The 23402-nt window shown below is 42.1% G+C and overlaps 1 protein-coding gene across 1 annotated transcript; it reads left to right on the plus strand.

The window, feature by feature from the left end:
• The first annotated feature begins 14037 nt into the window (after window positions 1-14037).
• On the plus strand, window positions 14038-22061 carry LOC117463933 (uncharacterized). Its single transcript, XM_034106452.2, has 8 exons — window positions 14038-14095; window positions 16316-16476; window positions 16563-17073; window positions 17145-17263; window positions 17370-17448; window positions 17602-17667; window positions 17759-17847; window positions 21089-22061. Exons 2-8 carry the CDS (start codon window positions 16369-16371, stop codon window positions 21149-21151), a joined length of 1035 nt encoding a protein of 344 aa, XP_033962343.1. The 5' UTR covers window positions 14038-14095; window positions 16316-16368; the 3' UTR covers window positions 21152-22061.
• The last annotated feature ends 1341 nt before the right edge of the window (window positions 22062-23402 follow it).

The raw sequence follows: 23402 nt of genomic DNA on the forward strand, positions 1-23402 counted from the left end.
CAAAATACCAAACAGCTCACAGCCATGCCTCATACCCCTCTATTTCAGCCCTGTTAGAGAACCGTGATTCTGGGACCGCAGCTTTGCTCATGCAGGAGAATTCTACCGGCAGATACTCAGCTAAATGCTGCTGTGATAAACCGCCATATTATGTTCAAAACCACGTCAAGGATTATTTCTGAAACAGTATGGAGCTCAAATGCTTTTTCTCTCTCGGGTTTACCACAAGGTGAGTTCCTTTTTTTAATCCTGCTTTTTTACACAAACTCTCTCCAGTACAGCGTTAGCTCTGAGTGTGAGCGATGCTTGCTAATGTAAAGAAAGACCATATTACTTCCAAAACACGTCACGCATTGTTTCTGATAGAGCCCACATTTTCCATATTACGTAATATTGTACACCGTTTTTATAGATTTGGGTACGGAGGAAAAGAGAGGGTGTTGTTTTCTGACACTTTGTGAGTACCCTTACACTCACAAAGTGGACACATTTATGTATGAAAGACATCAAAAAGTGCAGTTTGATGATTAGGGGATAAGGTGAATATTTGGATTTAAAGTCGATTTGTTTCCTTCACCGCTGCGGGGTAAACACAAAAACCTGGTTAGCAATTAGTCATTGGCTCCGGCCCTGGAGCTGCGCTGGCATCGAACCAGAGGGCGACAACATGCATGTTCACGGAGCGACACCTGGACACGGTTCAAAGCCCGTCCTGTGCAGAAACAGAGGACTGATAACAATGCTCACTGCAGTCTGTTCACAGTCACACACTGTAGATTACCTGCAGATAAAGCGGTGACCACAGGTGTGAACAAAGCACCTTTTCCAAAAACATTTACAAATGTGGGACTGTGTGGATCTGTGTGGAACTTCTTGAAGCTCCTTGCATCTCCACACTGGAGATAACCGGGATCTGTTATCAGATTGGATGTTGTATAATTGTACTTCTGCAGTCCTGATGCGGGCGTTTCATTCTGAGGGGAGCTGCCTTTAGTTCACAGGCTGCAGGGAATTATCTGATCCTGACTGAATCTTAAACACAGCTTATCACTGCCATCGTTGAGATGTGAAGATCCTCCTCATGAAGCTTCAGAGAGTGTGAGAAAGTAGTCCTCCCACTGAAGTTGTACAAATGTTTACACACTTTACAAAGTATTTTACTAACGGCCGGTTATCTATGAATGGATGATGGATAGACTAGTCAGACTCAGAGTCATTTAGGAGGGATTAAACATCACACTTCAAACATGTATTCATATTACATCTTTGTTTACACCGCCACGATTGCTGGTTTGTTGTTGGACGTGAGTGGATAAATGTGTTATAAGAATACGGAATATTAACTATATTAATAGTTAAAGGTACAAAGAAGCGTCATCTGCAAATACTTGAACATTTGCACCATAAACAATGTATTTCTTACTACTACTGTTTTAATTTAGTGCATGACTATAGTTCGCTTAACTTGTCTCATGCTAGCAACTTTGTCAAGTGAGAGTTTAAAAAAGTGTATATTGAAAGAAGAAACGTAATGGATACTCATGTGGACTGTGCAAGGATGAACACAGTGCAGCACAGGGTTGCCTACCTGTCAGTGAAGATGCCACAGGGTCACAGTGGGACACAGTGCTGTTGGAGGGCTTTAATTTCAGGCTTAACGAGAGGACAGAGAACAAGCTGCTGCAGAGCGAAGACGAGGAGGCGTAGAGGAGAGGACACAAAGGACAGCTTAGAAGACTCTGATGTCCCAGCTCATTCAGAGTAAAGTGCCTCATCGTGTTGCTTTTGTCCGACTCTCGTCGCTCTCTATAATAATGACGAGGGATTCATTCATTTTGTTTCTTTACAAGAGTTTGTTTTAACGGTCGTCACCTTTAAGTAGCTTTTCTGCGAGCACCTGAGGGCGGATGCATTTAAACAGGACCACTTTATGTGTGAAAACTCATAATTTGACACATTCAAATCTAAACTTTTCTCAGCTATATCCTGGAGTTTATCCCAGGTTCAGTGGAAGAAATTAGCAAGTTTTTCTCAAAACATTGTGGCAACCTTCCACCTCTGAAAAAGGCATTATTTTTACCTAAATGAATGCGCTGTAGTTTCTCTCACCATCATCCATTGTATAGTTGTAATGACCAAACACCAATTGATCTAACACCACTGGGTGGAACTCTTGTAGGCCTAATTGGTCATTAGCTGTTAGCCTGTTAAGCTAACGCATGTTTCCTCTTCCCCTCTGAATAGCAGGTTTTAGTTTTTCATCCTGAAATTTGACAAATGTGTGTCCCTTTCTTAAAGCATGTGTTTGATCCTCTCAGGCAGGGGTCCAGGAGCCACCCCCCAGGGATGACGTCCCTCCCAATGGGATAATTGTTTTTACCCCAGCTGTGATTCACTTGTGCTGCTACATCTAATCCCAAATACTATTCTGTAAAATCAATGCATAGACTTGTCTTGTTAAGGCCGGCCTGGTTTCCTACAGCCCCCCCCCCTGTCTGAGCCAAGCAGAGGCTGCCCGCCCCTCCAACAAAACAACCCCACTCCCCAGCAGCGGGACACTTCCTCCTGCAGCTCATGAGATGAAAGGATGAACACAGTGCAGCACAGAGTAAAGATGGACCAACAAAAGCTGCATATAACATCAAAGTGTTGTTTCTGAAGGGGGGGGGGGGGGGGGGGGGGGTAGGCACTGAGAAAAATACATGGTGGATGTTCAGGTAACAACACATCTGTGTTTCAAACTGTGATACCTTTCATTAGACTGCACACACTTTCACCTCTTACAATCTGTGTATTCAGACCACATCTCACAATCCTGCTACATTATTTCACGAGGAACAGATCACGAGGTGGTATAAACTAGAGACTGAATTAACTGATGGGCTTTGGCTTGATTTGAAAGTGAATAAAAAGGTGTTTGTCCTCTGTTTCCGGTGGATTTACCTGCAACACGATCGCTCTCTGACCCGGTGAAAGCACAGGAACTGGCTCAGCTTAATGAGGTGTGAACGTCTTTAAACAAGGAGCTTCTTGTGCTCATGTGGCTCTTATTCTTAAAAAGCCAAATTTCATTTAATAACAACTTCTCCGGCTCCATACTGTTCATTGACTGACATCAATAAATGTTTGACGAACGCTAGAGTGTTACACTCTTCGTCCACCTGCGTTTAGCCTACAGTTGGCTAACATTAGCGGTCGCTGGGAAGTTTAAGCCACTGTCTGAGTTTTTTACAAACAATGTCCCGTCATGCATATTCCTCCACAAATGTATATTTTGGGTAGTTTTAATTCACAATGTACTGCAACACGTTTCTCTGTATTACAAGGATGGTGTTAGCATAGCCCGAAGCGACTGTTCAATAACTCGATTAAGAGCCACAAACTAAATAATACTAGAGTTTAAAATGCACTAAATATTATATAAACCCCAGGTCACAATACAATAACTGGGAATGTAATTGGAAGCATTGTTTTGGTTCGCGATCGGACCGAACCAGTCCTAGAACCTCTTTGGTGGAAAAGGGGTATGAATGAACAGAAAGCCCAAAATAAGTCTGTGCACATCAGGATAATCTATTTTATACAATTTAAAAGTGCCTTTAAAGTGTCCAGTGTTTAAAGAAAAGTGGACATGTCTCCATGTTTCAGGCAAGATAAAATGTATAATCAAATTAAATACAAAATCATAGCCTATAAAATATTCCTGCATGCGCATACTGTATGCAGCTGTATGATTAATCTTGCTTTTGATTGCACTGAATCCTCTTCTGTTTTTGCCAATTTAAGCGTAATACTCATACGTTCTTGTGCAGATTAAGAAGAGGAGCTCCAACATGCCCGGTGCTGCTCGTTGTGTAACCGCAGATGTGTGTGTAATCAGATTGTGCCATGCACAGTGTGTTTATTAAACGGCTGCAGTGAGGTGTGAGGAGGCAGAATGCAGCACATTCCCCATTTTAACCAGGGAGTGTCAGCGAAGTGATAACAACTATAAAACAATGCTAATCTCCAATCTAATACAAACCCACATGCACTTCAACATACTTAACACTCAGTCATGAGGAGAGTTTACTGCAGAGGAATACTCGCTGTACATCAGTGCAGTACAAATCCTTCATGACCTCAGTGCCCCCAGCACTTCCTGCTCAACATGTGCAATGACAGTTAGAATACTAATGTGAAAATCTGACATCAATTTTGGAAACGTGGGAAAGTTTGTTCCATGTTATTTTTCATCTCCCAGCATGCCTTATTCCTTCCACCTGACTGTGTCTCATATATTGGTGTGAGCCTCCATTCAGGACTCCTTTCCAGGTGAGTGACTCTGAAACACTGAGGGCGTTTGCCTATGTGAGAGGGGGGGCCTTGTAGAAACCCTGGGAGTCCGGCGTCAGATTCACTACAGGACGGAGAGTCTGTAGCTCGTGGAGAAAAGTTACTACAGTACATCCTCTGGGGAGCATGATTGCTGAACCTTGACTCCTTCTCCATGTTGGAGGAAATGAGCAATGAGCCCTGTCATGCTTCGTTGTGATTGGCTGCAGATAAGGACCACCACCCACATTAGCAGCAGGTCATTATTTGGATTTCTTCAGCAGGTGGTGATGGAGGCGGTGATCAGACTCCGGGGCATCAGATAAACATCGCACACCAGTCCCTGCTACGCTCACTGGGAGCCCCCATATCTCTGCACAACACGCCGTTACACTCTGCGCACTATGGGTGGGTGGGGGGGCTTTACTGCACCAGCATGGGAGTAAAGTGCTCTCTAATGGACCAACAGCGTCGATGGGAGTAAAGGGAAATGTACCTTGATAACCTTGTAGCTTCCCTCTCTTTTTAAACAGCATTAACCCAGAGACAGTGCAGCTTAATTGATATTCACGCATTAAAGATGCGTTTAAAAGGCACAATGACTAACATCTGTGGTTTGCAGACTTCCCAGAATCACTCTCTTTCAAGAACGTTGCGCCCCGTTATTTGTGCATTGTTTCAGCGCTTTGTATGCCATATTCCTATCTTTGTCTTCATGAGTACCCCAGGTCAACGCGTTTTTATAATGTCTTACGTTAGGAAACATCGCAAAAAACAGCACAAATAAAAGCCATTCAGGCTGAGAGACAAAATCCTGCCATTTTTGTATTTGTCATTAATGCGTTAAGGCCCCAGGTCTGCACGTTTTTATAAATCCTGACAGTGCGAAACATCCCGAACACAGCAAAAATAGAGGGAAAGAGAGAAAATCCTGCCATTTATTACATCACTGCATTTAAGCAAAGTTAGGAAGTCAGTGCTACATGGACGTGACTTCATATAGATCAGCTGTAGACTAAATCAGAGAATTAAAACACCACAACTTAGTGGTTTTCCCTGAGTGATGCAGTCATTCATTCAGTAGCATATGAAGAGTTACTGTCAGCACTAATTAGCCCAAATGAAGCTTGTGTAATGGGAAACAAATGAACAGCAGCTCAGTGCTTCACACCTCCCTCAGTCTCAATGGGACAGAGTTATTCCGGCACTGATTACCGAGAACATGATCTGTAGACATGCATTTTGTCGTTGGGCCGCAATAAATAAAGTTGAATTCTCACACACACCTCCGGCAGGTTTCCTTTTGTGTGCCGCCCCCCCCTCCCCAGGTCTCAGAGGTCATGAGAAATGTTGACTTAATCCTTTCTGCCACTGAGAGTCAAGGAAAAGAGCCTTTGTTTGTCCACAGGCTGCAACAAAAGGAAGGATTGGGAGCAGCGAACACACCACCTGCAATTAAGAGCTTAGCACCTCGCTCTGAGGAAACGTCCAGATTAGTGCGGAGCGACGAGGGAAGCAGAGCGAGGTGTTCCTCTCAGAGTATACAGTCATCTGATAACTGTTGATCACAATGAGGCTCTTTAATGACCTCATGAACAGGCCTCTGTGTGTGTCGCCATATGCTGAGTCATGAACACATCTGCTGAGGGAGAGGAGGTGGCAGTCATGAGAAACACACACTGCTTTAATATACAGTAACTAAAAACTGTGTGTGTGATGTGAAGCAGGAAGTTCATCAAGATTAAAGAGGGTCACATGACTGGAACAAGTAAAAACCAGTTGATTAATAAAGTATCCTTAATCAGGAAAGCATGTAAGAGTTAAAGATTAATGATTTTATTTATGGATGGCCTTCTGTACTTCTGACAGACATTATTACCTATTATTATTATTATTTTTGAGTTAATCATAACATGTTAGAGCAGACAGTATTACATTTACTTCATATAAATTGTTTGACGGAAATTATTTACGAAAATAGGGCAGGACTTAAAGTAGGATTTATGTGGTATAAATATATGGAACAAATTATATGCATTTAAAAGTTATAATACTTGCGGAATAAATGAAATAAATTTGTGGATAAACATCTTCTTTTTTTGAAGCAAAGTTGGCATGATCAAAAGATTTATATAAAATATCTACTACCTGTTTAAAAATATTAAGCTTGGTATAGCTTATCTACAGTTGGTGTCCAATTGCACATTATGTTACCGTTATGTCTTATGATCGTAATTGTATTTTTATGAAACTTCTCAGTTCGTTATCATGTTCACACAGACTGGTGCTCCACACTCTCAGCTTCATCACTGCACATTATAACTGAAATCTGCTAAAAGGTTTATGTTCTATAATAAGTGTTGCACTGATGCTGGATGTTTGAAGCTTCCTCAGTGACACCGAGCTGCAGCTCCAGGATCTCTGTGGTCTTCTAACTATCACAGTCATTTCTCTGTGTGGCGCCTGGACCCGGATCATTTAGAAACCCCCATGGAGACATGCAGGTGGCTGCTGAGGGGGGTGCACTGTCCCAGGAGGGCGTGTGGATGCAGCAACATAAAGATATAAGTGCTAAGGAACCAGAATCTTATATTAAATATATAATATTGATTCACACAGATCAGACAGGCCTTTCAATAAAAGAAGCCGCATCAAATCTAAAAAAAAAGCCACTATATGTTATGCTCTGCAGGCTGGGCTAACTTTTGTTGCCTGATAGACATGTGAGATACATTTGTTGTTAGTTTTAAAATAATATCTGTGCTGACACTTTTTAATGTATGCAGTTAAACAGCATGCAGGGTGATCATTTCCCTGCAGCAACACCAGGTGGAGACTGCAGCACAAAGTTACTCATAGAATTGAATGGTTTTTTATATTCAGAAAGATCCACCATATTGTCTTTGGCCACAAGAGGCTGAAGCATTCATGTCTTCTAACACAGTAGCCTCATCCCAATACCCCTCCTCGACTCCTCTCTTCCCCTCCTCCGGGACTTGACCCGGAAATCGATCAAGACACGCCATTTTGAAGGACGTCCCAATAGCTGAAATGCACACGGGCCCTTTCTCATTTCTCGAACTCCCCTCCTCGACTCCCCTCCTCGACTCCTATCCTCGATACTTAGTCCCGCCCACAGGAGATGCGAGCGGAGGAGCCGAGGAGGGGAACCGAGGAGAGAGGAGGGGAATGAGGCGGCAGGCGGTTAGAGAAATGAGAACTCCTCTCCTCTGAGCGGTCATTTTAAAGAGACGTCCATTAATGATGACAGAAGGCACAGCAGCCTCTGTCTGACGGACAGATGTGTTCATGATGACTTATATATTTACTTTGATTCATTCACAGTGCGGTGTCATGAGACGATAACAGGCTACAGATGTGGACACGCACACACACATATATATGTGTATATATTTATATAAATAAATACAATTTCAGAATCAAACAGAGCACTCTCATAACTCGTAACACTATCAGAGACTGGATATATCCCCCCCTCTCCCCTTTGGTCGCTACAATGAGGAAAATAAATTACGGGACAAAAGTTGTATTTACAAGTATTAAAAGTAAGCAGAGGACACCAAACCAACAGACCTGTCTGTCCGCTGCATCTACGCACACACTGTACCACACACACCTACACACTGTACCACAAGCACACACACACGCATGCACATACAGCTCCTAAAACAGGCTACAGCCGTGGTGTATTTTATTGTGAAGCACTAAATGGTTTTAGAAAAATATCGACTCTTTGTTTGTAGATATCTACTAAACTAAAGCAAACAAAGAGAGTAGTGTGGTGACCACTCATTAATACACTGGGGATCATAATTCACACATGGAACTACAGTTGGGGTTTTGTTTCCACACGGACATGTTAGGTGTTGTCTATATATGTTGTGTGCCCTCCTGGCTTCTCTCTCTTGTCGACCCGGGCTGCGACCCGACAACATGTCCTTTTCTGCTCCTCATTAAAGTTCCCTTTTGCACCTTCGATGCACCGCCTCTGACTCCATATCTCTCGGCACTACAGTAGGCCTGTTATACTGAGCGATATATATTATACACACTGCTCTGCTTTCTGCAGGACCTCACAGCTGTGAAAGCAGTTTCTAAAATAATATCCAGGGGATGCATGCAGAGCTGTCATTGGCTGAGATAAGTCCGGCCGTGCGTCACGACTCTTTGAAACATCTCTGTTCCCGGAAATGCATCCGCGAAGGAGCCGTGGAGGACCCATCAGTGTATCCTCGGTTATAGCTCCTCCAGAGAGCCTCCTCGACGCTCGATGCTAGGTCCTCGACGTGCATTTAGAGAAATGGGATGTCCTTCAACATGGCGCGCTAAAATTCATTTCCGGGTCACTACCGGAGGACAGAGGACGGGGGATTTGATGAAATGAGAAAGGGCCACGGAGGAGTGGAGGAGGGGTGCGGGAGGAGACGAAAGGGAGGATACACGCGGGCAGACTACGCGGAAGTGTTTTCACTACTCGCATATAAAAGCCCCGCCCCCACCATAACAGCTGGTCGATTTCAACAGAGGAAAACCTACAACTGGAAGATAAGTGGAAAAGCGTCACATAAATGTATAAGTGCTCACAGCTCCGTGGGAATTATTATGTGCAATTCATTTCTAAAAGGCTTTCACATTACTATAATTATATTTTTATTTAAATGTAGGCTACATTTTACACCAAAACGGAACACAAAAGCAGGACCAGCCATCATACATTGAATTCCTTGACTAACAAATAAATATTTAACCAGAAATGGGCCGGTTCTAAAGGGTTATTCAGTTAAGCCCGATGAGAGGAGATACAGCTGTACACATGCATTAACAGACGTCGTTTAAGAGTGACGTTTGAGTGAACGAGGACATCCCAATTAATACCTGAGGACTCCTCTGTCCTCGCGTCAGCTCCTCGTGTCTCTTGCTCGCATCTTACGGAGGCGTAGCTAAGATGCAAGGAAGGGACGCGAGTGTGGGAAAGGAGGAGTCGAGGAGGGGTATTGGGATGAGGCTATACTGTCTCCTCGGTTAGAGCTCATCCAGAGAGCCTCCTCGATGCTCGGTCCTCGAAGTGCATTTAGAGAAATGAGATGTCCTTCAACATGGCGCGCTGAAATTCATTTCCGGGTCACTACCGGAAGACCGAGGAGTCGAGGAGGGGACATTTGAGTATTGAGAAACCTCTCTCGTGTCCCTCGCTCGCATCTTACGGAGGCGGAGCTAAGATGCAAGGAAGGGACGCGAGTGAGGGAAAGGAGGAGTCGAGGAGGGGTATTGCATCCTTTTTATCTTTTTTAATTAATCTTAACATATATTATCACTGTTTAAAATTAGCTCATTTCATTCATTTAAAAGTAGCCTAATTAGTAAAAAAATATGTACAATTTAATTGCCACATATACTGTCCTGTCTGCGCATGTGCATACCATAGACTGTATATATAAAGGTGCATACACAAGCAGGCCGCCACTTTTCCCTCCATTTTCCTTTCGGAATCGGAAGGACCGGGCTGCCTGCGTAGCTCCGCTGTCGTGAGGTGAACGTTCTCCACGGCTCTCCGTTTTAAGTAAGTAGCTCATTTATAGCCTTGGGTGTATTATATTATACTTAAAAAGGTAGCTTTATAGCTAACATTAACGCTATCGACTGTGTGTTTTGATAGATTAACATTAGCAACCGTTAACATAGGCCTACAGCAGCTAGCTAACTGTTAGCCTACTGTTAAGCTAGCTTAGTTGTGTAGTAATGTTTAAGTAAATTGAAGTGTAACATGCATCATTAACATAAGATAACTTGATACTGCTTTCAAATTAAATACGTGATAAATTCAATCTTTGTCTTGTTAGACTTTCTTATTAGTTTGTGGCTAATACAAGTTGAATGTTAACTGCCTGTTACTATGCTTTTTTTTGTAGCTTCACCTTCCCCGCTGCCCTGGCTTATATACTGGCCATTCCTACTGTGTTCCTGACCGGCTGTAAGTATGTTTCTTTTTAACTTGTTCTTATCATTGTGGTAATATTAGGACACAACTAAACATGTGAAATCACGTTGGTAAGGGTGCTTTTGGTAACGTTACTCTCTGGCGGCCAGGGGTTAATGTTGCAGCTAACGTTCATATATAATCTTGATTTTATAGGCGCTTTCACACCAGAGTACTTTTCCCCCCGAACTAGGGGGAGGGGGGAGATTTGGTTTCACACCAAAAAGGATCTGGAACTAGTCCCTAGTTCGCGCGAACCTTATTTTCACCCTGCTAGCGAGTTAGTACTTTCCTGAGGAGGAAATGGTTTGTGGGTGTGTCGGCTCCACTACACCGCAAACAGCTTCACGGCGTATACTGCCACCCGAAGTCCCCGGCCGGAAGTCCCCGGAGTTGGGGACTGGCTTCTACTGAAGCCTTCCGAGTAAATCGTCAGAAGCGCCGATGTTCCCGGATTAACTTGTTTCCCGATCAACTTGTTTCCCGATCAACTCGTTTCCGTGGGGTGCGTGGCTTTCGACTGAAATACACATTTCGATCGCTTTCTTCTGTCGTTTCTGTCTAGAACACAATGATAATATGCTATGTAAAACTAATACATCTAATATTATGACATATAAACACCAGATGGAGAGCTGTACTACATCTGCAAGCGCAGACAAAACAAGACTGAGCACCTTGCCAAAGTTGTCTCTACTGCCGAAGAAGAAGACCAACTGTTCAAGGAGTTTCACTCCAGTAACATTGGTGGACACTGTGGAGTGGAGAAGACACACTGTGCGCTTATTGCTCGCTACTATTGGCCTGGCATGGAGAGTGACATACGAAAGTGGGTGAGTTGGTATCTTCAAAATAATGAGGTGGAATACACATTCAGGTTCAAAAGTAGAGCACAGAGGAGTGTAATGTCAAGTGGACTACCTATGTTGCAAATGTATTATCTTTTCAATTTACACACGGCATCTATTGCACGTCTGTCCGTCCTGGGAGAGGGATCCCTCCTCTGTTGCTCTCCCTGAGGTTTCTCCCATTTTTCCATTTAAACTGGGTTTTCTTCGGAAGTTTTTCCTTGTACGATGTGAGGGTCTGAGGACAGAGGGTGTCGTATTGTCATACTGATATTCTGTACACACTGTGAAGACCACTGAGACAAATGTAACATTTGTGATATTGGGCTATATAAATAAACATTGATTGATTGAAGTGTATTTCAAAATTGCTTATACTGTATGTGCAAACATCTTATCAGCAGAATGATTAAGAGGTATGACTTTCAGGTGTTAAGCCATCATTGCTCTTAAGACCTAAAAGTCATACGGTATACCTCCTGCATGTGAAATAAATGTGACTCTGTATTAGTGTTGCACGGTGTACCGATACTTGAAAGGTACCGCGATACCCTGCCGTTAAAAACGGTACGATTCCTCCGTTTCATTAGTATCGGTACTTTAAGAAAAGTACTCCCGTGAAAAAGCGCCGTTTTAATAAGAGCCGTGTGTATTCAGCGCTCTGCTTCCACTCCCTGCTCTGCAGCCGTGCCTGCAGTCCCGCTCCTCTCAAGCACGTTCTAAGTCCCTCCCCTCTCTCGTGCACGCGGCCACGCGCTAGCTGCCAGAGCATGTGAGAAAACGAGAAGCATGGCTGCAAGTGGGAGTGCAACTGCCTTCTGCGCCTCGGCTTGTTGACAAAAAAGACGCCAGAAGTCTGTGAACGGGCCGCTCAGGTGTTCAGAGCAGAGCTCCCTGTCGGAGCAGCAGAGCGTGATGTGCACTGAAAAGTGTTTCTGTCGCAATATTATCGTTGAGCAAACTTAACTAGCAAACTAGCATCACTATCTGCTAACGTTAGCTTTAGCCTTCGTTTTCTATTCGTTTTTTTCATAGGCTATAAACGGAGGTGGTATAAGTATATATCTTGTACTTGAGTAAAAGTAGAAGTACCCGGGTCTTGTACTTGAGTTAAAGTAGAAGTACCAGAATGTAGGAACAATCCTGCAATCAAAATGTTCCTCAAATAAAAGTACAAAAGTATTATCATCAAAATATAGTTAAAGTAGCGACAGTAAAAGTAGAAGTACTCAGGTCTTGTACTAGAAGCACCAGAGTGTAGAATACTCTGTTACAGTAAAAGTACTGCATTCAAAATGTTCCTCAAGTAAAAGTATTAAAGTAGCGACAGTAAAAGTAGTCATTGTGCAGATTGGTCCATTTCAGAATAATATATATGATGTGTTTTATAATGATTGATCATGAAAGTGTTCTCAAAGCTGGTGAAGGTGCAGCTAGTTTGAAGTACTTTGTAGACTGCAGGGTAGCTGGTGGATTTACTCCAGGTGGAACTAAAGTCTGATTTAACACTTGATTATATTTCACATCATTCATCCACATCTGTGAAGTAACTAAAGGGATTAATACATGTAGTGGAGTAAAAGTACACCATGTACCTCTGAACTGTAGTGGATTAGAAGAACAAAGTAGCAAAAGAAACATTGAAATACTTAAATAAAGTACAAGTATCTCAAAATTGTACCCAAGTAGTACTTGAGTTTATGAACTTAGTTACTTTACACCAGTGGCTATACAGATAGAAAGACTAAGCCTTGCACAGAGGCATGAAAATACATTTTCAAAATGCTCAACAGTGCTGCCAAAATGTTAAACTGACTGCTACACAATTAAAATAAATGCTTTTATATATATTTATATTAGATGTGACTCTTTGGTGTTTCTGTTCTTAGTAACACTGCTGCTTTAGTTGTTCTGACTGCTAAAATCATCTGTTATTCCTAATTTTAAAGCCGATATTCCGTGTTTCCCTTTTTTTAAGAAAAGTATCGAAAAAGAATCGGAATCGCAATTCTTGACTTGGTATCGGTATCGAAACCAAAATGTTGGTATCGTGACAACACTACTCTGTATATATATTTATATATATCATTATTATTATTATAAATACATACCTACTATTATTATTCATTACATTTTCGATTGTATACCCCTGCAAATAATTACTGCACTTTATTCCTTATATGCTGCGTGTATTTGTTTTCTTATGTTGTGATGTGTTTTGTTTTGATGGCACCTTTTCAAAGGGAGAAGCATTTATTTATTTTTCTCTATTCTAGTTTAAAATATAATGTAGCACATTTATTTGCACTAAATATTAGTCATAACTTTGAAATGATGTTTGTCTGTTTTAGATTGCTCAGTGTCCACAGTGCCAGGCCAAGAGAGCCAACACAAAGGAGAAGCAGGAGTACAGTCCGATAGAGGTAAAATAAACAATGGCATACTGGTATTGTTACCACGTCCACAGTGATTTACTGTAATGCTCATGTATTCCCCCCCCCCCCCCCCCCAGGTTACGGAGCCTTTGGAACTGGTTGGGATGAGCTTAGTGGGTAAACTCACAGTAACAGATGGTGGAAACCAGTACATATGTGTTATGGTTGACTATTTCACCAAATGGGCAGAGGCCTACCCACTTAAGACTAAAACAGCAGAAGAGGTGACTAATTGTATCATTGATTTCTTTTACAAATTTGGTGCACCTCAAATACTGCTAACAGACCAGGGCTCTGAGTTTTTCAACAAGGTACAGTGTTGATTCAGTATGAATCCCCAATATGTAACTGTAGTTGCTGTGCTAACCTATTGCTTGTCTGTCCTAATGATAATTTCAAGGTCAACTCTGCCCTGTGTGAGAGGCTGGACATCAAGCGAAGCCTGTGCTCGGCCTACCACCCAATGGCCTTGTCGAGAAATTAAACGGCACTATACAGAGGTATTGGTTTTCAATACCTGATGGAATTCACGCACGGAAACACATTTCCTGTTCCTATGTGAACAGGTAATCAGTAATGATATGTTGCTTTATCATACATGAGAACTAGGGATGGGAACGATTAATCGAATATTCGGAATTATTCAGGTATTCGAATAATTATTCATGTTTCGAATATGAGTTATGAATATTTTTATAAAAAAAAAAAATGTTTGTTTTTTTTGGGAGTGATGCCTCACGTTAATTACATATTATCAAATTGAATAATTCAATGTGTATATATATATATACGACTGTGCCATAGCTTCATGTGTTAGGTGACGTCTTAAGGTGTGTTTTGCTCCGCTCACTGGTCCCTCACAGCGGGCAGAGCTGCAGGTGCTGATCTCTCTCTCTCGTGTCCGGTTATACTTCACTCGCGTTTATGTCCAAATCCATCAGATCTAGCTAGTTCTAGCCAATGACATGGCTGCTGCCCCTCCCTACACGCAGATCACGCAGACTCAAACCTCATCTTAGGCCAGGGGTGCCCAACCAGTCGGCCTGAAAGGACAGCTAAATGCACAGCAGTCCATTTTCACCAGGCCCGACAACAAGAGCAAGACTGCTACCAGAGCATCTTATCGTGTCTGTCACGTTCTTGCGAAACACATGAAGTCTTTCAAAGTCGGCGAAGTTGTGAAAGAAGCATTCCTGGAGGCTGCGACGCACTTTTGGGGGACAGTAAAAAAAATAACAGTAGCATTTCAACAGGTTTTTGATACAATACAAACTCAAGTTAGATACCGTTATTAATCAGCTGTAAGTTTTAGTTTGTTTGAATTTATTCATTATAATTATTGTACAAAATGGTATAAGAATGCAAACATTAAGATCTGTTCTGTTTAAATTGATTATAGTCTATTATCAATTCAGGTTAAGAAACTAGTGTTGCTTGCATCCTATTTTAAAGGCATTTATTTTTATACTCTACTAAAATGCAACAAAAAAGGGTTTAATTCTATTAATTTTGTCTTTTTTATTGCACGTTGGCAGCAGATTCCTGTGTAGCTTCAGTTCTGAGTTGTCTTATTAGTAAGCCTAATTTATACTTTTGTAGCAACACTTTTTTATATAATGGCAAAGAAAGGGTTCAGAGTCTTTTCTTTTTTCCCTGTGTCATATGTGGCAGCACTGTTCAATGTTTCTTGAAAACATTACCCACTGTAGTATGTGACGTGTGAATAAACTCCAACTCTGTATCAACAACACTGTTGTGTAACTTCAGTTAAATACTTGTATGTGTGTAGATTAGAAAGATAAAGGATCTGCAGTATTTTATGAAGTATTCATCATACGAAGGTCAGTTTTATACAAGTAGAAGTGTGTATTTACCTGGTAGTAGGCTGTCAGTAATGGCTACGCCTCTCTATTTGGACTGGTAGATCTCGGCAGACTGGCAACTTTAAAAGTAGCTCTCAGTTCAAAAAAGGTTGGGCACCCCTGTCTTAGGCCCAAATGTGGCGCAAATGAGCTCCGCAGCCGTTGCGAGGTTCCGGCGCTAACAGTTCATGAGCGTGCTCCCCCGCCCCCTGTCAACACTCGCGACACATGAGTGGCCAGCCTAAACAACAATAAGCGCTGCTTGGCAACCGTGTGGTGGCAAAGTACATAGACATTTTTACTGGAGAGATTTAGTTTTGCCGGTATTCAACATATTTTACCAGTCATAGTCCGGTAATTATTTACACTCCAAGAAGAGTCCTACACAACAGACATGGCGTCAAAAAGGAGTAATGTGTGGAAATATTTCGACCAGGTTAGTGAGTGCGGTGTAGAGGTCAAACTATGCCAAATTAAACTTATATATACATGCTATACCTTGCTATACCCGCAACCTCCGTTCCAGCTGAGGGTCTTCTCTACAGCTGGCCTGATTGTGAATCGCCTCCACACATGAAAGCTGTAGGCTTGCTGTCAAACTGTGATCACCAGTTCAATACATTTGACAAATTCGACTTGGTTTCTACACTTATTTAAACATGTATGTATTTATTTCCAAAAATTATTGAAAAAAAATTGGGCACATTTTTTTTTTTTGATAGGATATGTACATTTCGGTTAACCGTTTTTGGGGGGTCGAATATTCGAATATACATTTGCTTTCAAATTCCCATCCCTAATGAGAACCCATATGCTCTCCTGCTTCCTCATACCTATACTTGAATTCTGCATTTTAAGGACATTGGTGGCTGGTCACCCCAAAACGCTGGGACCAGGTGCTCCAGTCCACCATGTTTGATCTAAGGACAAAGAAACAGCTGACCACAAAATACAGTCCATATTATCTGATGTTTGGGAGGGAGGCTAGGTATCCTTCAGAGGTGCCAGAGGAGTACCTGGTAAGATGTTCTAATGTTGTCATCCTTTTCAAACGTTTTCATTTGGATCATCTGCCTTCTACAATTCTAACTGTCATTTGTTGCAGGTCAAAGAAGACAAAGTCAGCAAGCTGGTCGAACGGGAGGAGAGCCATGAAGGCCTGAAAAAACAGGAGGCTGTATTCACAGAGGTCAAAAACAATATGGAAACAAGTCAGGACAAGGTCCGCAAAAGAAAAATAGAAAGGGGCCAGGAGGACAACTTCCAAGTAGGAGATCAGGTGTTGCGGAGGAACGTGAGACAGGAGCAAAGGAAAGGGGGAAAGCTGGAGGATGACTGGTTGGGACCCGACAGCATCCTGGAACTAGAGGGGGAAAAGGCCATTGTTGCTAAGGGCACCACAAAGTTGCAGACCAACATTGACCATCTAACACATTATTTCCAGCCAGAGGAGAGGATCCCTGCCAAACTACAAAAGTTGTCCGATCCCTCTCCTCTGGCTGGTCCACAACACACAAAGACACAGACACACATCCACAGCACACAAACACCACAAGTGGCACCTCCATCTCCATCTGACTGCGAGGCCCAAAGGGCACCAAAAGATCCTGAACTTTGTAAGTAAACAGACAGAAAGTACACTCCAAATTATGCATTTCACAAATAACTGCCATTGCTATATTTACAGTAATTCGACAAATATGGACAGGGAGGAGAAAACACACGCTCTGGTGCAAGTTTGGCCCATATAAAGTGTACACGGAGAACCTCATGGACTTGGCCCCAAGGAAGTGGTTGGAGGGAGAGGTAAGTTACAAAACAAGAGAATATTGGACTGATATGTATTTAGATTGTATCACAAGTTATTTTTGTACTCATCGATCGTCAATTCATATTTAACCATGGTGGGAAGGAAAGCTGGCGCTCTAATCATAGACTCCTATCTAATGACGTCGCTCTGGGAGGGAACCCACAAAGGTTCTTGGAGAAGGGTGAGTAGGACTATATAGTAGGATGATTTCTTTCTTTGTACATAAGTAGGCCTATGTATTTTGGGTATATGTACGTTTGTATGTCCATACACACAAATACATACTTATGTTAGTGTATACATTAGTTGTTGTAATTATTAGAATTTGTTTTAGTTGGACCTTTTCAAACACAATGTGGCAGTTGGAGCGGTCTGTCACAACGGACACTGGACACTGATTGTAAGTAATCTTCAATGTAAACAGATCTAGATGTAACCATGACACTATCTGATGTAGGGGTTGGTTATAATTAGTATTTGCATTTCCATAGATCATGTACCTAAAGGAGAGGCGGTCCCTGTACTTGGACCCATTTGGGGCCACAGAAGCACAGATCGACAAATGCAAAGATGTAACAGGGTGAATGAAATGTCAGCTTTGATGTGTGCATTAGACAAATTAGGGCTGTGCAATTAATCGTATTTTAATCGCGATTACGATTATGGCTTGCGACGATTATGAAAACAGCATAATTGACAAAATACGATTATTTTGCTGGGTGCGCTTTCGCCCCTCCCTAAAAGCCCACTCGGCCACGTGGGAGTGACATGTGTTGTGAGTGTTCAGCGCGAGCGAAGATGTCAGAACAAGAGCAGCAACTCGTTAAAAAGAATGGTAAAACTATTTCCACTATTTGCAAGTACTTTGTCTTTACAATTAAAATAAAAATTAAAAACCTTTATTTATCCAGGTAAAATCCCATTGAGATCAATGATCTCTTTTTCAAGGGAGACCTGGAGATACATTTCACATCGCTAAAGATATGTGCCCAGTTAGCACTGTTAGCAACCAGGGCTTTAAGCAACTTGTCACCACGTTGGACAAGCGTTACGCGATGCCGTCTCGGTATTATTTCAGCAGGTCTGCGCTGCCTGCACTATATGACAAATGCCGTGGGGAAGTTGAGAGAGATGTGGCTTCAGCTGACTACTTTGCTACCACAACAGACCTATGGTCTAGCCCAGGGGTGCCCAACCAGTCGATCGCGAGATGTGTCTAAAAATAGAACAACAATATTCTGTTTTATCGTTAATGTCCTGTAACATAATCTTCCTGTGCCAGAATAATGCACTTGAACGCATCAAAGCTTTGTGATTGGCCGGCGTCACCCCATGTGTCGGGGCATGGCTGAGGGTCTTCAGTACAGGTGGCTTGTCACCTGCCTGCGCTCATCTCTGAAACCAGACCATGTCAACAGGCTGGTGTTTCTTGCAAACAATCTTTAAGAGATGACATGAGCAGCCCTACCAGCATTTGCCATGGTGGCCTAAACATTTTTATTTGATCTTAAATTGTAGTTCAACATTTATTTTCTGTTACTTCTGGACCATGACGGTTGGCCAGCCTTCAACGTTTAACTGAGTGGAATATGTTGAATATGTTTTACCAAAATGTTGGCTATATGTTAAGGAGTTTTCAGTAGGTTGTGACAGTGCACTGCATCATATTTGATTTAATTTATTTTGGTCTAATTTATTTTTATTTATCATATTAATAATATATGTTTGGTATGGTTTTGGAAGTGCGCTCCAACATATTTGTTGATCTTGTTTATTGGTAAAATATTATTTGTTTTAAAGTTCAATAAATGGTCAATGAATAATCGTCAAAATAATCGTGATATCAATTATTGACCCAAATAATCGTGATTATGATTTTTGCCATAATCGCACAGCCCTAAGACAAATACATGAACACCATGGATCATCTTTTGGGAGCAACAAAAAGGTCATTCAAGCATTTTTGTCCTTTAACAGGATTCAACTGATCTTGAATTAAATGATTTTAATTGGGCATATGTTGAAATTGGCAAACTGTAATAAATGTGTGTTTTGTGTGTAGAGCATTGGTCTGCAAAAAGTGTCCGGGAATAGGGAGCTGGGAATGCGCAACTGTTGCTCACCCACAACAAAATGACTCATCGTCATGCGGGGTGTAAACATTTGATTATATCTGTTGCTATTTGTCATTATTAAAAAGTCATTAATAATACTCCGGGCCGGTGGAATTGTATTATCACTGGCCTCACCATTGTAACCACTGGCCCGGAGCGTTGTCCAAAAAAAATCTACTTAAAATGAAGAAAATTAACACATTTGTTGCAATAGTAATTTATGCACTAACTACATTACTACTTGTAGGCCTCATCAGTTCTTCCTCATTTTCCTCAATTGTTCATATTTGGTTTATTAAAATAATGATATTGTGGTCATTGTTAAAACATTTCTGCTATTATGAGTATTATTATTTGTATTATGCGGTTTCTGCCTTCCTGTCATTAGGAGTTAGACATGTAATGGCTATAGATTAGATTAGAACCTTCATTATCCTAAACTGCTGGGACATTTCCCTAAAGCCAATACCTTTTATATTGTCTTCACTTACTTGTCAGCATAGGTCGGCATTGATGTACAGAGCCGACAGAAGACCTTGTTTATATTGGCATCATATTGAGAGGTGCAGCCAGTGACGCGTCCTAAAACCAGGAAGTAAGCTGCTGGTTCCCTCGACAAAAAGCAGTGGGATTTCTCCACAGGGTTTTGGAAAATAGCTGGAAATAAGGTCTGTGAAAAACAAACCCGTTTGATAAATGCACGTTTTGTTCAGCCGGATAATCTCCACATGTCTACCCTACTTTTATAATTTTCGAATCATAAATCTAATCGATAGATTATAAAAGGGTTTTAGGACGCGTCACTGCACCACTAGAAGTCCATCGATCAAGCTGGCTGAAACTTTCTCTCCCTCATCTTCTCATGCTCCCTGTCACTCTCCTTTAACTCCTCCGGTGACTTTCTTTTATTTGAAGATTGTTTTTTGCCCGGCGCTTGGCCGGTTACCGCTGGTATTAAAAAAAAATTGCCGAATGGTTAGGTGTCGCGATAGTCTGTAGTGAACGAGCGCGCTGCGCTCCGCAGCAAACAGCTGTTTGCTTTTCAGCCAACAACGACAACCGCCTCACGAAACGCTATGTTGTAGCATTAATAAACAAAACAATTTAACTAAATTGCTAGTCAAAATACCAATACCACAGGACCATTTTTTTTCTTTTTTTAAACCAATATTTTTAGTGGCCCAAGTGGAAAGTACGTTATGCTAGCCCGGGGTGTCTAAATAGTGCTTCCGGGCCAGCGGGCCATTTATAATGTCAAGCCCTGGACCTATCCCAGCTCTGTAGGGCTTGTGGGGAGCTCAGCTCGTTGGCTGAAGGGGGCATTGATACGTGGGTATGTAGAGAAATTCATGTCCTTCTGCTGGAAGACTGGGATGCCCCTTGGATAGGTTACCTCAACATCACTGGGTGAACACTCACTATCACATAGCTATTGCAAATGTATAGTTGAATTCACCTAACTTGCATGTCTTTGCACTTTCGGTGGGCACTGGAGCAGCTGAAGGAACATACCAACACAGACTCCAAACAGAAAGGACCACAGCTAAGATTGTAACCCTATATCTGACACCCATTGCCATACTATGTAAAGAAATAATGTCTAAGGAAGTTAAAACGGCTTAATTTGACATCCTAATCAGGATGATTGATGTGAACCTGACAAAATGTTTGACAGTATTCTAAAGTATTTCTCTTTTTCCCTGTCAGATTGAGTGCACCACCTGCCAAATGTGGTATCACTTAGGATGTGTGGGACCCCACAGAGGATGACTACTGTTGCCCTTCCTGCAAATTGTGATGGCAGAACGGAATATGTCTCCTTGGGAGGTGCAAGGTCCCAGACACACCCGGCCGTAACACAATTTAACCTGGGCGGGTCACATTTTAACGTGAGCGGGTCCCAGTTCCCTGGGAGGATCACAGTTTAACACAGATGAAGACTTCTCCACGCTGCTTTCAAACTGTGTAAACACCGTGTGCTTCACTTGGAGGCTGTCTGAAGGTATACACAGATGGACTTGGACATTAACAACGATATTCCGTAATAAGTCTGGCAACAATAGCTGGTATAATGATTTATTCGAGCAACTCGTTTGTCTTGTTGTAGTCCTCGCTGTTCGCATCCGGATATCGCCATCTTAATCACAAACTCACACACTGGTACTGGATGTGCATCAACGTGTTCCTAAGAAGCCAAATATACCAAAAGATGTATGTAAACCACAGAAGAAGGCGATCGAAATGTGTATTTCAGTCGAAAGCCACGCGCCCCACGGAAACGAGTCATCTATACACTGAACATGGCTTACCCCAAAGAGCTAAGGTACTGCTATGAATTCATTCAGAAAGTGCTCTTGTAAATGGATGGTGAAAGGCTTTCCCCCAAAGTCCTTGGACAAGATACATGCCGGACTGTAGGATCTCTTCAGCCGCTCGTGAACCTATGCCATTTAAAAAAAAAAAAAAAAACAGTCAAACCTCAAAGGTTGGGAGAAGAATGTGGAAATGTTGATGGACTTGGAAGACATGTTTCATGTATTAATGTGAGGAAGGTTACATCCTCCTTAGCTGTTTAAGTCACATGCTTCATGTTACGTGAATTTGTATTGTGCTAAAATGCATTGTTCTTTTATAGTGGAAATGGAATGTTGGTCGATTTGCCAAAGCTGTTCAAATTATCAATAAATGCATTTTTTATATATATATATATACGGTGTGTTTGGAGATAATTCATTACACTATTATACATTATTATTATATTATATTTAGCCCAACAATATAGTTAATTTCAATCACTAGCTTGGGTCAAATAATCAACCCAGCACATGGGTTAAAATTATCCACCCCAGCACATGGGTTAAGACAACCCAGCACGTGTTCTGTCCTATAGTGACTCAGCAGCTGGGTTATGATTGGGTTATTTTTTAACCCAGTAGTTTTAAGAGTGCACAGCTGTTCTCACTGTAAACATCACATTGCCATTCAAGCAGTTACTAAAATAATATCCAGGGGATGCATGCAGAGCTGTCATTGGCTGAGATAACTCCGGCCGTGCGTAACGCCTCCACCGTTCCCGGAAATGCATCCGCGGAGGAGCCGTGGAGGACCCATCAGTGTCTCCTCGGTTAGAGCTCCTCCAGAGAGCCTCCTCGATGCTCGGTCCTCGAAGTGCATTTAGAGAAATGAGATGTCCTTCAACATGGCGCGCTGAAATTCATTTCCGGGTCACTACCGGAGGACCGAGGAGGGGAAATTTACTGTGTATCGCTCACTGATTGGACGATGCAGTGCATGCACTGTAGTGATGGGAATTCCGATTCCCTTCGGGGACACGAATCTTTTGATTCAGTTCACTTGAAAGATTCGTTCACTGATTCGTTCACCGGTTCGCGAACGACTTCTGGTGATTTGCACGTTCGCGAACGATTCGTCTTTGTACTTAATTCGTTCAGTGAGTCTTCACTACTGCCAAAGTCCGTACAAGAAGTTTGCTGGCGTAACATTTATGATATTAAAACACATTTTACACCTCACCTTGTTGCCCCATGAATTATGCTCTGGGAATAGGCTACATATTATTTAAGAAATATAATTGGCCATTGTTAAATCTCTCATAAATGTGTGCCTGACTATACGATGTATTACAGCGGGCTAGCACGTTATACTTTCAAACCCATGCATGGACTATGTGCTTAAATCCAAAAGCATTAAACTCCATTTGGGCGAGTTCAAAGTGAATACAAAGATATATCCTCTACATCGGTGACGATTTATTCATATTCTATAGTATGTACCCATCTATGTTTACCTTTAGCTAGCGGCTAAGCTAGTGGGACGCTACGGAGCCCAGATATCCTCCCTCTGAAGCTTTTAGGGCCGACAGGGAGAGGAGAATGTCCCGCTAACGCGGTGTGTGTGTTTCACATGAGCGGGACGCTATGGAGCTCAGGTATCCGCCATCTGAAGCTTTTAGGGCCGACAGGGGGAGGAGAATACAACGCTGTGTGTATTTATTGCTAAG

This window comes from Pseudochaenichthys georgianus, chromosome 18 (assembly GCF_902827115.2).
Source record: "Pseudochaenichthys georgianus chromosome 18, fPseGeo1.2, whole genome shotgun sequence".
NCBI lineage: Eukaryota > Metazoa > Chordata > Actinopteri > Perciformes > Channichthyidae > Pseudochaenichthys > Pseudochaenichthys georgianus.